General features: G+C 39.0%; 1 protein-coding gene across 1 annotated transcript in view; it reads left to right on the top strand.

Annotated features, from left to right (window-relative positions):
• rftn1b (raftlin, lipid raft linker 1b) overlaps nt 1–17,532 on the top strand; it is an 82,871-nt gene that overhangs the window by 8,738 nt on the left and 56,601 nt on the right. The window contains exon 2 of the mRNA XM_088411753.1: nt 4,143–4,315. Coding sequence (XP_088267879.1) covers nt 4,168–4,315 — 148 coding nt within the window. The 5' untranslated portion in view covers nt 4,143–4,167. The remainder of the gene's footprint in view (nt 1–4,142; nt 4,316–17,532) is intronic.

Genomic DNA, 17,532 nt, shown 5'->3' on the forward strand with positions numbered 1-17,532 from the left:
TAGCCTTTTTCATATTTCTTGATTATCTTCCATACTAATCCTCTTCTTACTTCTCCCTTTAACATCACGAGCAATCTTGGGAGCCATGGCTGACCAATTCAAGTTTGAATTGAGCACAAAAATGCACAATAAATATCATATTGTCAGCACTCACACCAAATCAAGTCTTTAGCATATCGAAATCTTAGTGACACAGTGACACCGACGAATAGCTGACCAGCATCTTCGGGACACTGTGACGCTAACCAATAGCAGACCAGCATCTTAATGACGCCACAACGCCGACCAATAGCAGACCAGCATTTTAAGAAGAAAAAAATTAGTGTTCCACTTTGTAACGTGAAAAAAAAAAACATTAGCAAGCAACGTCGTACTTATATATTGTATACCGTATACTGTATGTATTTTCATGTGTGTATATGTGTATATGTGTGTGTTATTATATCTGTGTGTGTATATTTTTATATATTTGGGTGTACCAAAAATAATTTGAATCAGAATATTATTCCACAATAAAATCAACAGATTCTTGACTCATATCAAGATTTAAACCGTTTTTTATTGGAGAGATGCACACCCAAAATATCCCTTTAAAGTAAACCCTCCAGACCAAAATGAAGCACTCCCCCTCAAACTGCAGCCTTTGAGATTTGAAAATCGCATTCCAGTCTGCGATATCAAGTTTGGATTCAGTTCATTGTTCAGCACTGGTGGGTGCTCTGAAGAAAGCAAAACTGTCGCATGCATCAACTAAATCCTGCAAGGTTGCGAAGATTAAATCTTGGGGGTTTTGTGGGTTCTTGAGAGAAGAGCCATGAAAGCTGTCACTCTTGTCATGCGTATCGTTAGCCGCAAGACTTCCTGTTTACCACTATGAATCTGATGTGCGCTGGCATTCACGAATTAATCTACAGCATCTTCTCCCTCGGCTCCTTTTGTTTGGCGTTCCGCCGCGTCTTCATTTCACGCTCCTCGGTCCCGCGTTCCTCTTTTTCTCCTTGATTGAGTTTCACCTTTCCACATTCTCGCCACTCACCTCATTAGCGTAGCCACCGTCTGCTCATTTCCTCTTTTTGTCCCGCTACCACCAGCCAACTGTGCACACTTCCTGCAGTTCAACCCCCCACCCAAGCCCCCGCACTTCCTGCCCTGTCGTTTCATTGTGTCCGGGCAAAACCATGTGACGTTCCCTAAATAGACCAGCACTTGATTTAGAAGAGGAAAGACACTGTCACCCATTTCCAAACTTGCATAGACTAATCCAAGTCGCTCTACTATGATTAAGGAGGGGTGGGGGACCTTAAATGTCCATTTATCATTTTCTTCACCCATTCCCCCATCCATCCATCCATCCATCCATCCATGTTTTCTACACCCATCCATGCATTTTTATCTCCATCCATCATCCATCCATCCATCCATCCATCCATTTTTTTCTCCATCCATCCATCCATCCATTGATTCGGGCATTCACCCATCCATTATTATCATCTCTATCCACCATCCATCCTTTTATAATGTTCTTCACCCATTCGTCCATCTACCCATCCATCCATTTTTTCTCCATCCATCCATCCATCCATCCATCCATCCATCCATCCATCCATCCATCCATCCATCTGTCAATCCATCCATCCATCCATCCATCCATCCATCCATCCATCTGTCAATCCATCTATCCATCCATCCATCCATCCATCCATTTTCTTAATCTGGTTATCCATTGATTCAGCCATCCATCCATGAATTCTTTTCCCCATCCATCAGCCAGCCATCCATCATTTTCTTCAACCATTCCTCCATCTATCATCATCCATTTTTTCTCCATCCATCCATCCATCCATCCATGTTCTCCATCTGTCCATCCATCAATTTGGCCATCGTCCATTAATTATCTTCTCCAGCCATCATCCATCCATCTGTTATTTTCTTCACCATTCCTCCATCTATTCATCCATCCATCTGTCATTTTCTTCACCCATTCCTCCATCTATTCATCCATCCATCCATCCATTGGTTCTTCTCTTCATCTGTCCATTTATTATCCAGCCAATGGTTTCTTCCTCTATGCATCAATCAATCATCTATCACCCATCTATTGTTTTCTCCATCCATCCTTCCATTGGTTCTTCTCAATCTATCAATCTGACATCCATCCATTCCTCCATTAGTTTTCTCATCCACCCATACATCCACGCTTCCACTCATCCATTCGTACATTTGCCTTTATGCAATGCAATAATCCAGCCAAAAATCCATTCTATATTTAATTTTAATTTCCCCCATGTTTATCTGTTCATTTCTTCATCGGACATGTCCACACATGGCTCTCGAGGGCCTCGATCCCGCATGTCTTTGATGTTTCCCTCATCCTATGCAGCTTATTCATATGATCACGAATCGATATCAGGCTTCCGCTAAGCGCGCCGATGAACCGATCCTTTGAATCGGGTGTGTTGGAAGGACAGAAATCTCAAAAAACATGCAGGATACCATATAACATCCCCGCCTTACAAGAATCAAGTTGGGTGCTCGGGATATGCCGCAACTTTCCCTCCCTTCTCCTTCTCCATGCTCGTTTGCATTTCATTTGGTCCCCGACGGGAACACGGAAGAGCGCGGCCGTGAAAAATCAACCGTATTTACTCCCATTTATTTATTTATTTATTTGAAGAGGCTTATCCAGCCTGTACTTCCTTATTGCTTCTGCCTTTCAAGCTCATGTGTGAATATTACATTCCCGACATGTTTTTAACGCTTTACGCTCGTCTGCCTTTTAGATACGTTCGGTATTACCACCCGTCTTGTCGTCACACCGATTATGTTGGGGAATTTGGCAATCGGTAGTTGGGGCGCACTCGTAACCGCGCTGCGTTGATGTTGTTTTAATGCGCTTTCTCTATTCATAGCTTTTCCTTCATGTCTTTGAACCAGATATTAAAATTAATGAGCTTGCTCGCTTCAAAAGTTTAACAATACTTACATTATCAAAGGGAAAAGTATTACAAAGCGGGCGCATTGTTCTATTATTAAAATGTTGCGTTACTACAGTCTGAACTGGTTTTTATTTATATAGTAAAAACAAAGTTTATTCAATAGTTCAAACAAAAGATTTGTAAGAATGCGCTGCACGAAATTGAAAATTTGTTTGGTTGTTTTTACAGGAAAGCTCACTAATCTGCCAGCTCATCATTTGCTCGGATGGTTTTGTTTTGTTTTTTTTTCTTCCCCCACCCAACTAATTCCAGCAGATTTCCACCCTCCCCAAAGCCTGGCGGTAAAATAACAACTGTTTTGTCAGTGGAAACGTCTTCAGAAGATAATAAAAAGGGGAAAAGCTTTGAAACTGAAATGAACTGGGGGGGAAAAATGGGCGTTCATTTGAAGTATGGAGGGATTAAAAAAAAACATGATTATAAAAGAAGTGTGAAATTATGTGTTACTTTTTGTTTCTTTGGAATAGTAATTATAATCTGGGTCAGTTTGACCCATGTGTGATTACTGTATGTAAAAATTTCTGAAATTTTTTTGTGTAATCCTGCTAACTAACAAATGTTGTGGTTCATTTGTTTTTCCTCCTTAGGACAACATCAATATTATTCAACCATTTTTGGCATCAAAAAAGTAAACAAATAGCCCTTGAACAAAAATGTATACAGATGCAATTCAATAGTTTTGTTGATGATAGATCATTTTTATTGTGGGCTTTTTATTGCGCCAAAATAACTGTAAAGTCAAAGTTTTCCATTTGGTTGCGCACTTAGCTAGTTTTGAGGTCAGTAAAAACTGTTCAAAAGAAAGATTGGGAACAAAAAATGAAAAATTTTGAAAGTTGGACAACTTGTAAGTTTGGTATTTCAGCCAGAAACTTGAAGTCAAATCAGCTTTTCATGGGCCACAATAAATGATGCGGCGGGCCGGATCTGGCCCCCGGGCCTTCAGTTTGACACCTATGTGATAGACGAGCCAAGAGGAATTCTTGTAAAGTCTTGAAGTCTGTAAATACTCTGGGTTATTATGTCATTAAATTTAGACCAAAAAAAAACTAAACAAAACATCAAGTTCCATATAAGAAATCTCAACCAAAGAACCAAACGAGTGAAAGTGAAATGTAGTAAAAAATGTGTTTGCTGGCCCCACAGTGTTGGCGGCACACCAAGCGGCGTCATGGGCTGCGGACTGCGTAAGATGAAGCCTACGTCGGACGAGAAGTCACCAGGCAAGATTTACTCCACGCTGAAGAGACCTCAGGTGGAAACCAAGGTGGGCGTGGCCTACACCTACCGCTACCTGGACTTCCTCATCGGCAAAGATGGTAAGACCTCAATAATTTCATTTAGGATCTTATTTCGGTATTCAAGACTTGCACAGATGCAATCTTTAACTTTTTCAATCCCAGGTACTTCGTTTCATACTTTTTAAGGCAGGTACTAAATGAATTAAGCACTAAAGTAATCTGATTACCCAGGGTAATTAAGTACTACTATAATCAAGCCCCTTTGGTAATTCAGTACTAAAGTAATTAATCACTTTAGGTCATGATGTACTCAAATAATTGATTACCTTAGGTAGTGTGATTACTTTAGGTAATTAAGCACTAAATGTAATCAGTTACTTTGATTTATAAGGTACTAAAGTCATAAATTAGTACTTCAGTAAAGTCATTGATTGAATTTAGTAAAATAATTGATTAGCACTTAATTCATTAATACCAGCCATTTTTAGAATTTCACTTTAGAATCTAAGCACTTGACAAAAAAGGATCACTTATATCCGTTCATGGGATTGAATGTCTGGACTCTAAAAACGTGAAGAATATGTCTTTGGAATTGAGTGTTAATTACTGTGTTTTCCCACTTGGTTGAATAAAATCTAATGATTAGCTATTCGCAATCAAAAAGAGGGTTTGACTTTTTCTAAATTGACACGGAAAAAAAATAAAAATCAATCGATATTTGGCTCGGATCCAAAATACAAAACCGAAAAACAAACGAGTCTAGTTTTCACAACCCACAAATTTATTGAAAGCCTTCGTCCAGCTATGTTAGCTTGTTAGCTAGCTGTACCTCTCATAGTAAATCTTTACGCTCTAAAATCAAGAAAGTTTCAACAATTTTGATACTTCAGTCATTTGAAGTGTTGTTATCGTAAAGAGAAATGGAAAATTTGCTCTCTATAAAAACTGCTCTCTATTTGAAAACGTACCAATGATCCTGTGTTTACTCTGACCTTCGCAGTCGCGTTGTTTCTGCGATGCTTTCGCACGAGGCTCCTTAGCGAAGCCGCCGTCGATGTCACAAGCATTTAGCGCTCAAATTCATCTGCTTGTGGCTTTTTGGGTGATAAAACAAATTAGACTTGATGCCTTTTAATTAGTTTTACGCCGCTGCTCTCTAAGCAATTTCTGCTTGCTACGCTTACTCATTCTTTGCTTAATAGGGAAAGATTTTTCTTTGAACATAAGTGATTTATGGATTGATTATTTTAGAGAAATAAAGCGCTTTGTGGCAATAGCAGCGTTTCTGCAGGTTCGTAATAAATATCGGGACATTAGTCTTTGTGATCACCGCTATTATTATTGTTCTGATGAATTAATGGGCTTTGTTGTGTTCCTCAATATTGCTGAAAATTAAATTTAAGGCTCCCAATGGACACCAAAACCAAAAAGGGAAAAATGCACAAAATTTAACTGAAAATCTGCAATTTCGATTCAAAATGGGCAAATGTGAAGACTAAAGTTTTGACCAAGTCCTATGAAGCCATTTTCCCAAATGATGCTCATTCAGAAGCTGCTAGTCAAGCAGCAAAAACCCACAATTTCTGTTGGAACTATGCTCAGATTTGAACAGGAAACAAAATGAAACGATCACTGCAAATATGATTGGACAGGTCAATCATAATTTGACAGGAAGTGGATATATATATATATATATATATATATATATATATATATATATATATATATATATATATATATATATATATATATATATATACTGTGTATATATATATATATACTGTGTATATATATATATATATATATATATATATATATATATATATATATATATGTAGATGTAGATAGGGGCGGAGCTAGAATTTAAACGCTGCCCTAAGCTTTGATTGATGACGTTTTTAGTGTTAATGTCATAAAGGTATGTAGTTATAAGTTAGTAAATAGAGTTTGACATTTATTTTAATCATAAAAATATGGAAAATTGCGAGTAATATAGTACATGTTGTAAAATGTATGCATTTATTGGCTATAAAAAGGCTTTGTTTTCATTTTTGTGGGCGGAATAATGGGTGCTCTGATTCTGTCGAGGGGAAAGAGGGAAATGCTGCGTGTGCATGTTTCTCCCGAGTGAAGACGAAGTCACCATATTGTTTCCACTAAAACTTTTGTGTCTGCTGACTGAGTTGGAAAAGAAATACTAAAACAGCATGGGACCGCCCACTTGGCGGGAAGAGAGGTGAAGGCTGAGTTCACTTCCTTGTTTGTTCCTCTGGGTGGAGGCTTTTTTTTATTTTGTTTGTTTCTTTTGTTAAATGTAGTCATTGTTGCTCCTCCGCTGCTAGTCCAGACTGATTGCATTTCACCACAGTCGATAGAGACATATTGATCCCAGCCAGAGGCCAATCACAGCCAATGAAGCTTTGCTTTGATGCGGGCTGAAAAGAAGCTGCGACAAAGCATGCAAACACAACAGAGGCCAGCGGCTTATGGTGGCTGCATTTACACTATACATCAGTTTTCACGCAATTCCAAATGCATAGAACAGTAAATGTGTTGACAATACAGGACGTTACAACTGCACGGTAAATTTAATGCTCTCTGATTGGTCCTCAAATGTTTCCAAAGAGCTGTGGAAGTAGAGCGATCCCTCGCAACTTTGCGCCCGGACCCCCCTCGGACATCGGACTACTGCAGTACACATATTGACTTAAATCTTAAATTATTCCATCTTATACAGTAACTGTACTGTTATCCCTTCCCTTTGGCTGTAGTTTCACAAAGAGCCGCGGTTATATTAGCGCCGCCCGGAAGTCTAATTAAAGTGAAGCCTGTAGCTGACCAAACATTATAACAAGAGTTATGAGGTAAAACGCCACCTCCTCTCTTGGTCTAACTAACAGGCGGGAGTTGGGGCGGGAGAAGATTACAACCCCTGCCCTCATTGGTTGATGGTTGAGCCAGGAGCCAATCGTGTCTTGTAGTAGTGCCATCTTCCTCCTTCAATGTTACACAAAAATTCCACAAAGCTATCAAAACTTAAATGAGTCATTCCAGAAGCCGATGCGAGGGCAGGGGAGGTGCATAGGGAAACACTATTTGCTTTTGCGCCGTGTAGTGTAATTGCACATCCACGGCACCAGATGGTGCTGTGGCAGTGTCATTGATTAAAAACCTCTTAAATTGCTAGGGATATTTTTTAAATCACATTAATGATTAAGGTGATTTAGAACAAAAACATCTGCGCAATGTTTCATACCTTTTTTTCGGTTAAAATATTTAAGATATTGGTGTTAATGTTTCAGATCAATCTAGATTTATTCATATTTATCAATTTTTTTTCCAGCGTCAAATGGTTCAATGATAAAAAAATGTTTCTAGTTTAACTAAAGTTTGATGCATATTTTCTTTTTAATTCAAGCACTTTGAGACGCTTTAAGCTATTTTTTTAAGCTTCAGAATAAGCTGTAACCTGTATAAACCTCTGTAAAAACAAAAGTTATCATTTGCTGATTTAGACGACCTTTTTCTTTTGTGAATGTGAAAAAGGATACCATTTTAGGTATACTTGAATAGATAATAATCTCATTTATAGTCAGCGCAGCGAATGGGGGCGTTAGTAGCGCTGCCTTAAATACTCTTCCCAAAATCCTTCACGCATTCGAGGCGTAAAAACAAATTTTCCACATATAAGTTATCTAGCGCATTGATCCAAATGTCACGCTGTCAATCACGACGTCCTGATTTGACACCGCATCACTTCCAACGGGTCATTTCAGTGGCGCTTCGATGCTACCGTGCGGCGAGACTAGAACAACACTAAGGCTTCCCGACTCAATGTCACGCTGGCCTTCAGTGAGAGGGATTCAATTCCAGCTCTCCAGCCAGCGAGCCGCGGGGATAAGTCGCAAGTCCCCCGCCGTCCCGCCGCTAATCTCCCTCCGGAAAGACACTCTGGCGCGACGCTCTCCCGCTGACCTCTCCCGCAGCGGCCGGTTGCGTCTGAGAGCCACTGATGTAAAGACTGGTAGGCTGCAGGAATTGAAGGTCATTTTTTTTTCTTTTTTCCCCTCACCTGATGCTCTGGCAACCAACTGCTCATGTCACTTGAGGAGGAGGTATTGGGGGGGGGACTCTTCATTTCAAGTGGTGATTTCAAAAGATCCTCTGCTGATATTGTAAGGACATGAGTGTATTTGTGAGGACCAAGTTTTGGAATTCACTCGCTCTTTTTCCACAACACAACGCTAATTCTTTAGCAAACTTAGTTAGCATTGTGAAGATTTTCCACTTATATGGATTCTGCTTGACCCCAATGATTTTCTTTGTGAATGATTCCTTGTAAAATGTTTTTAAAATAATATATTTGCTGAGTTTTTACCATACAGTGCTTACCAATTTTTTTTTAAATTATTTTGCACACAAGTACAAACAATAACTATTGCTAAACAAATACCTAGTGAAGAACAAAAACCCATAAAAACTAACAAACGAAAAGTAATTAAAACTAAATTTACAGATATAATGATGAATCGTCGAACAAGCTTAATAATTGACTTTGTCGATTAATCGATAAATACTATATATATATATATATATATGTGTGTATCGATTAATCGGTTAGGGTTAGGGTTATATATGTGTCGATTAATCGATAAATACTATATATATATATATATATATATATATATATATATATATATATATATATATATATATATATGAAACACAGCCTCATATGTCCTCACATTTCCAACAATTGCATTATGGGTAAATCCGAATTGAGCTCTTTCCAGAGGCAGCGGCAGTCATATCAACATCAAGAACGTCGGAGCACCCTCTCATCCCCGTGGCGTTTCTATTCCAATATCACACGCTTTTGTTTTAGTGTGCGCGGCGGTTGTGAAATAAAAGCAGATGCCAAGCTTTATTACTTACAGCTCTCCTCCAATTTACACCGGCTTTCATCAGCCGCTGCGTGTTTTGCTGCGTTTTAGCAGCCTGTCGAGGCATCGCTGCCCCCCCACAAAATGCAGGAGTCAAAGAAATGATTGTTAGAGTATATTAACATTTAAAATACATGTTTAATGGCTAACATTACGTTAAAACGTTCACTGCCGTTGACGGCTATCAACGTCAAAGTTTCATTTTTACTGGGCAGGCGGTGAATGATGTAATAGCTTCTAAATACCCAATACACATTTGACTCTTTTTCTAGCCTGCAGCTGCCAGTCAAAGTTAAAAAGCAAAATTGCTGACTGAGGGAAAAGAAAAAAAAGAGGCGAGCAATTTCACACATATCTTGGGAAGTATCTTTAATTATTTCATGAAGCTGTGTGTGTTTTTGTGAGCACCCCACACGACTACCTGCAATTATTCAAAGCTCTTAAATGGAGCATGAAAAAGAAAAAAAAAAGTATAAATGGAACAAGGTCATTCTGGACACGCAGGGGGGAGCAAAATGTGCTGATGCAGTGAAGTCATTCAGCCACCGGGGCGGCGCCGACTGGCAGACTTTCAGCTGAGTGGCAGACATACGCTCCCTCGAGGAAGACGATATCTACACACACACAAATACACAAACACACAAACACACACACACACAAACACACACACACACCCCTCTTCCATTCTTTTCATCCATCCATTCCGTCCCGTCCTGTCATCCTGGCACACTAATGGAGACTAATCAAGTGTCGGGGGGAGCACAATGGGCGCTTCGTCTCCAGACTTCCCGGACCACCCGGTTCCCCTCCCGCTGCATCATGTTTAATGTGATTTATGGGCAGAAATAACTACATGGACATGTACTGACCACTTCATTCGGTACACCTGCCCATAGCTTATTGAAGTCGGTGTTGTTATATTGTATGGTAATCGGAGTGAATTCTTTGTATGCGGGATTGTATACGATTAAAAGAAAAAAAAACTTATCGTAACTGGAATAAATCTGAATTTAATTGGGGTTCCGATTTGTACGAATTTATTCTACTGAAATTAACACATTTGAATCATATTTTAAGTGGAAAGAATCTGATAGTAACTGGCATCATTTCTACCTCAATTTATATTATAATATAATATATAATATGTTAATATACAATATACAAATAGTTATTCTTTATTATTTATGTTATGGTTCATAATGTAGTTGTTATAATTAATAATGATCCGCTGTTATTGGATTTTTTTTTATTGTAAATCGAGTAAATTGCAGCATGATTAGAGTGAATTTTATCCCGATGTTATCAGAAAGAATCATATTGTAACTTGAGTAATTTTCTCATTATTAAAGTTGAAACTGAATTGGAGTGGAAACACATTTTAATTGGAACGAATCGTATCATAAATAGTGTGAAATGTATCATAACTTGAGTGAAATGTGTCGCACTGTAATACGAAAGATGTAACCAAAGTTAACTTGTAATAAAATTGGAGTTAATCGACATGATGTTATTACAATTGGAACAAATTGTATTCCATTTTAATCGTGAAGAATCGTGTCGGAGTTCGGATATCATAACTGAATTAACTGGATTATAATCATATCATAATTGTCGTTAAACATTCTAATTATAGCAAATTTTGTCACACCATAATAAAGGTGAATTCTATTGTAATCGGAGTAAAATCGTGTCACTTAATTGGAGTTAATCATGTCATATTTATGGTATGTCTTACTGTGTTTAGAGTGAACCATATGACATCGGAATCGTTGTGATTGGTCGTTAGCTGCAATTGAAGCAACGGATATCCAGTCGTAATTTGACTTCATTGTATCTCACACAATTCATGATGATTGTCTCATAATTGGAGGGAATCGTATCATTTTGGAATTGGAACTTTATTACATGGTGCCGGATTTGGAGGGAATAGTGTCATAGGGTTAATTTCATGCTATTGTAATAAGAATGAATCATAGCACATCAAAATTTGAGTTATTTGGGTATTATCGTAACCGAAAAGAGCCAAATCGGAATCGGAGTTCATTTCATGGTATCGTATTAGCGTAACTTGTGTGTACTGCCACCGCATTATGTCTTTGGCAATTTTGTGAGCACGTCCCTGCTATAAACTATAGCACTAATTAGTAAAATAATGGGCAATCAGGCTTGACTAATCAAGCCCGGATCCTCGAGAGCAAGAGCAGAACGGCTGACCTTGAAAAGCAACTTTTTCTTCAGTCGGCAGGTTGCCACCGTCGCTACTCGGCTCGTACATAATGGATGAAAGTTGCATATCATTAAAGCCACTTGAAAGTAAGACGGATGTAATTGAACAGATGTTAGCATATGGCCGGCGTATGCTAATTCGCAACTTGCTGATGTAAACGGCAGCGTGCCGTGCATTTCCTCTGTATTTTAACGTGTAATGTTTCCCCAAGCTGAAATCTAGCTTTTGCGGTGTCTGTTTTGTTTTATCTTGTATAAACAAGTCAAAGATTCTTTTTTAGCAATTTTTTTTTCATCCTTCAGTAGGTGAAGTTTACTGTAAACTAAATGTAAACCAAAGAGAATGACATTTTATTCAACCAATGCACAAAAATGGGAATTATGAAAGTTTGCTAGCTTAATGCTAACCTATGACGGCATTGATGAGCTAACGATTACGTGTCGGTGACCCTTTAAGCCAGTGGTTCTGAAAGTGGGATCCGTGGCCTGACTGCAGGAGATCCATGAAAGAATTTGGGTGTTTTGAGACTGATTTACTTTATCTTTTAACAATTAAAGATTTGTGCCTTGTTTGGCTTAGTTTTTGTGTTTTGGCGCCACCTCTGGCCGCTGTTGATAGTGATTTTTGTTGTGGGGAAGGACGGTGTGGAGCAATTGTTGTCGGTCCTCACGCGTTCTTCCTTCTCTTTGTGAGATCTGGCCCACGAGTGTCTAAGTTGTGTTTTCTTCGTTGGAATGTTGTCATTTATGCTAATATACCCCAAATTAGTCATTTGTTGGTCCAACTTGTGACTCTAGATAACATGCTTGCTAATGTTAGCACTTATCTTCAGCATGTTATATAGTGTTGCCTTGTATGTGTTTAGCTCATTAGCATTTTCATTTGGGTGGTGTATTTTGAGCTTTAATGTTACCTGTAGTTTGTTGCAATGCATTGTGGGAACCCCGTGTCCGGGTTGTGTTGTAGCCTTTGTTACAAGTATTTGCTATGCTAATAAAGAGCTAGCACTACTTTGTAGTCCAGAGTATCATTGTCATATTAAGTAACAAGAAGAGTGAAAGCTATAATAGTTTGCGCAAGGTATTTCCTTTTTGCTTTTTGTAGTTGAAAAACATAAAATTGAAATTTTGATTCCCTTCTTTGACTCAGTAGGAAAAATATAAAGACAGCGAGGTAAACCTGTAATAGATATACAGTAGTCATAAATGAAAATGTCCATCGTAGATGTTGATTTTTTTTTTTATTTGTTATCTATAAAACAACATTATTTTAACTGGTTGTAGTTAAAAAGAAGAAAAATTGCAAGAAAATATAGCTACATAAACCTGCAAGTAGAGGGAAAAAAAGTTTTTTTTAGATTTTCCATTTACACATAAACTGTTGTTTATTCTACAAAATGTCAAATATTGTCATTTTTATATCATTTAAATGGCAGAAATGAAAAATATTCAAAATATTAGCTCTGTGTTGTGAATTGAGTTAGGACCGTCAAGCTAGGTTGCACTTTCAACTACACAAGCTCTTTATTGTTTTTTTGCGGCGTCCCTTCACCATCAGCACGCAAGCCGATTTGGTTGTAAACGGTGCCGTTGGACCGTACTTTTATTTCCCAGCGAGGCCGGTGAAGGGTCCGTTGATTGAGGCGCTTTTGCATGCACGCTGCTCTTTGATTGCAGCCATTTGTCGGCATGATGAATTTGCCGACGTGCAAGAGAGAGGAAGAAGGAAAAGCAATCAGAGTTCACCTTGCGGCGGCTGCCGTTTCTCCCCGCGTGACGCCGTAATGTTCCGACGCACTGAGCTCCATCCTCCCGGCATTCCGCTTGTCCCTCCCTCCTAGGTGACATGTACAACATGGCCTGTATTACATTGCTGGCATGTTTGCTTTCAGCACGGGTGTCAAACTCAAGGCCCGGTGGCAAGATCCGGCCCTTCGTGCCATTTCTTCTGTCCCGTATACTGTCCATCAAATGTAATGAGCGCTTTTGTTTTTTTTGCTTTTCCCCTTGTGATATATTTTGTCAGTTTTTCAGTCCATTTTTCAATCATTCTCTCAATATCCTTGCTAAATGATTTCCACACTCCTGTAGTGTGATAATGTAATCGTGTGATAGTGTGGTCGTGCCATGTTGAACCTTGACATGTTTTCAATGCCTGGGTGAAATTTCAGCTCCCTGGTGTCTTCACTGCTTTCCCTTTGATGTGAAACGTCTTTCATGTCGAGATCAAAGGATTGGGCAACCTACTGAATGGGTTAATTTAACAAAGGGGTTGTTTAAACCAGTGGTTCTCAACCTTTTGTCCACAAAGTATTTGTCCACAAAAAAATATTCACAAAAAATAAATAATTATGAATGAATATTTGTCCATGTAAGTATATTCAACGTAACGCGTCATCTTTTGGGATTACAGTAGAGATCTGTTCACGAAAATGTTCATCGAGCTAATTTTTAAATAAATACTTTTCTACAAAAAATATTCAACATAAAGTGTCAGAGCTGTTCTAAAAACGAAATAATTATTAATAAATATCCACAGGAAAACATTCAACTTTTGAGATCATAGTCGAATTCTGCTCACAAAAATAAATGAACTTGACAGGTAACGAGAGGCGGCATGTGACAAGTTGGGTGGATGAATGAGAAATTGAGGCAATCCATCACAAGGATATGAGCCTCTCAAATTTCACTTTTGTTTGTACTGACACCACAAAGGTGGGTGGAGGGGGGGGTTTTACCGGGGAAGACCACCTGTCGCTCAACGGGGAGTTTTGAGCCCATCTGTAATTGGACTTAATTACTTCTCATGAAGCGGGGTGATGGATTGGCCACATCTTCTTATTAGCATACGCTCGGGCTCGCTTTTCCGAGGCTTTTCATTAGCTATGCTAACAAATCCTTTGAAACAAAGTGTTTAATATTTGCCATCCTTTGGTTTGTGATGTATTGAGGTAAAACGATTCATCAACATTTCATCATCTAATGTTATAAAATGGGGAAATCTGATTTCTCTCGTCCTGCGTGAAAGCAGAATATTATTGTTTTCAATCAAAATAAGAAATTAGAAAACATCTGCTTTTGCTGAAAATAAATAATTTACATTTTCTGATGTTAGGGACCAAACCAGTGCGCCTAAAAAGTTCCGTTTTATGTTAAAGGGATTTCAATTTAAATCAACTGATTAATCAGATCCCAAATGGGGCTGCATTAAGGTACTTTATGAGGTACATGATATTTGAATAGACTTTCTGCAGGTATCAACAAATTAATGCTTTTTGTTGCTGTGCTATTTTTCTTTTCAAAGTAAGAGCAAATGCATTGTAACAAGAAGCAACTTATTGCTTAATTTTGTTACAGTGACTCCTTTGCAAAGCATTTTTTTCAAGTCTGATATGGATGCGCATTGTCTTTAGTGACACCATTTTCCAGCAGACGAGCCAGAAACCAAACTTTTTTTTTTCCAGTCGTTCTTTGAACACTTTTTGCCGGCATCTGATTTTGAAATGAGATAAGTGTGTGTCAAACTTGAAAATATATTGATTTCATTTACTTGAATACTTAATTATCTAAATAAATTGATTACTTTAGCACTTAATTTATTTAACATGAGTCTTTTTAAAATAAATTCAAATCAATAAACACATAAATATAGATTGGATTAAATGTCCGGATTCTTGAAAAAAAAAAAAACAACAACATAAAAGCATGTCCCAAATTCGAAGCGTTTAAGGTTCAACACCAGTGACAAAGCACTGTACTCCAAAAACTTCAATGAGATACTTTGTCTTCTGAGAGTGAAGCCACCCAAAGTGTAAAAGACAATTGGACTGTCAGTGTTTAATGGCCGGCTCGATAGATAACAGCGAGGGTTGACTCGGGACCCGCGGCGGCAATACAGTAGATGCTACGCGCCGACTTCAAACCGCAGCAAACGGCTCATCGGAGGCCCGGCCCGGTTCCGCACTCGGGAGCAATTTGCATGCCTGAAACCGTTTGCGTACGGACGCTATTTTTAGATGTTTCGCTGAGGTGAACGCTGGAGAAACGTTTCGTGGAGGCTTTGGGCTTGAAAGCGGTGTTCAGACTAGAAGATGCGATTTCTGGAGGAAAAACATTGACGCATGTGGGGTGGAATTATTCTTAATCATGCGGAATGATATTGAAGGAACCTGTTGAAATGATGACAATATTTGTGAAAACCGAAGTGTAAATTCGTAATTTTCTAAATTTTTGCAAGCCTGTAATGAGATGGCTTGAAGGATTTGGACATGTTGAAATTGGATTACCTTGAATCGATCATATAATGCTGATGGAGGAGTGAACGATGTGAAATATGTTCTAATATGGGATTTCTTTTGGTAGACGAGCTGGGTGGAAAACTTGGAATTTTTGGTGAAAAAAACGTCAAATTGATTATCATTTCCAAGGTGATTTGAAAGAGCTGATTTTTTTACATTTCAATTTGGTCTTCTGTTACATGTGCCACTGAAATGTATCGCAGATAACCAATAAGGGAAATTAGGTCTCGTTGGAAATGAATGGCTCATCATAACCCGAGTTTATGATAGTGTGAATATGCCAAAAGAAACAATTGATAAACGAGCACAATTCTGCGTGCTCTAACCGGTGCACTCTTCATTGAATCGGCTGGAGACATCGTAACGTTTTTCTTCCGGTTTTATTCATTTGTGTGTGTGTGAATAAGGATGGACTCGGATGTTGGTTCAGTCTGCTCTCTTCTTTTATTGAAAAGTAATGCCGTCACAACCTCAGCCAACACGAGCTGCTGTTAGCTGCAACAGGCACTTGTAGAGAGCAGCCAATTGATGTCCTCCATCTCCAGCTCGTCCCTTTACGGTAAATATTGTAAATAAGAATACTGCCGATGTAAAAATGCACATCTGTGCGTCAAAACCTGGCTTTTGTGACTGACGGGTCAATCTGCCTGGAATTGTGTCAAAAAACAAACAAACAAAAAGTTACTGTTTATAGGACGCAGCCATACTTATTTGCCTCTTATATTTGGGGAAATACGGTAAGACAAAGTCATAGAGTAGTAATAAAACAATGCAAATGCTTCAAATTCTGGACGCAGGACTGATGAGATAAACAGAGTGTGCAAAAAGCACATCAGGCTCATTTTTCGCCCGGTCAACAATTTGCGCGTCCTTGAGGTACTTAGCTTAGCCGCATCTTGGCCAGGGACGTGTTGCTAAATAAGAACAGAGGTTCTCAGGGTAAACAAGGCATCTAAATGCTAATAAGGCCGCTTTGTCTTTTTGTTCTCGCATCATTCAAGACACCTAAAGACAGCCAGGAAACAGCGGAGACGTCCACCTGCTCAAACTCAGCTAATTTCCCTTTTTGCTCAAGACCTCAAACGTCATGTTTTGAAGGCACCTAAGTGGAAAGGCGGGCTGAAACTACCTATAATTTGTTCGGCAAAAAGCTTTTTAAAGAGAAGCATGTTCGGGGATTAATGCGGACCTCCATCACGGCAAGCGAGAGCATTTTGCCCGTCTTTTCCACCGCTGACAGTTGCCAAGAGACGGCGAGAGATGAGCGAGGGGTTTCGACGTGGAGCTTTTTTTTTTTATTATTATTCTTGTTCCGAACCGCATCGCGCAGCCCGCCGCACACAACTTCCTGGTAGTCAAACGTGCCAGCAAGAGTCAAATTTCACCTTTTCTGCCATAAAGGCAGAACTTTGGTTGCAATTAACATAATTTGTACGCGGAAACGCGGCAATTACGCTCTCGGGGTGTTGAGGCGACGCTGCAGGTCGTCCATTAGGTGCACCGGATTGGTGGGTAATTACCTTGTCAGCCTTAAAGACAGCGACTCGGGCAAACAAATTACTGTACTGGAGGGCTGAATGATTTCTCCTTTTCTGATCAAAATTAAGATTTCAGACATTATGGCTGTGATTGTGAGGGCTGTGTTTTTTTGAAGCGCTGGTGGCTGACATCGGATCTCTTGAGTCAAGTATTTACACATAGCGTCTCCCTAATGACCTGCCAAGGTCAAAAATCAGAGGTGACAAGTATGGCCGGCCATTATGAGTCTGAAGGCCCATGAGCTTTCAAAATTGAATAAATAAATAGTTTTATAGGACTTTTATGGACT

Source organism: Hippichthys cyanospilos, chromosome 3 (genome assembly GCF_059441005.1).
Source record: "Hippichthys cyanospilos isolate Australia breed blue-spotted pipefish chromosome 3, RoL_Hcya_1.0, whole genome shotgun sequence".
In the NCBI taxonomy this organism is placed as follows: Eukaryota; Metazoa; Chordata; class Actinopteri; order Syngnathiformes; family Syngnathidae; genus Hippichthys; species Hippichthys cyanospilos.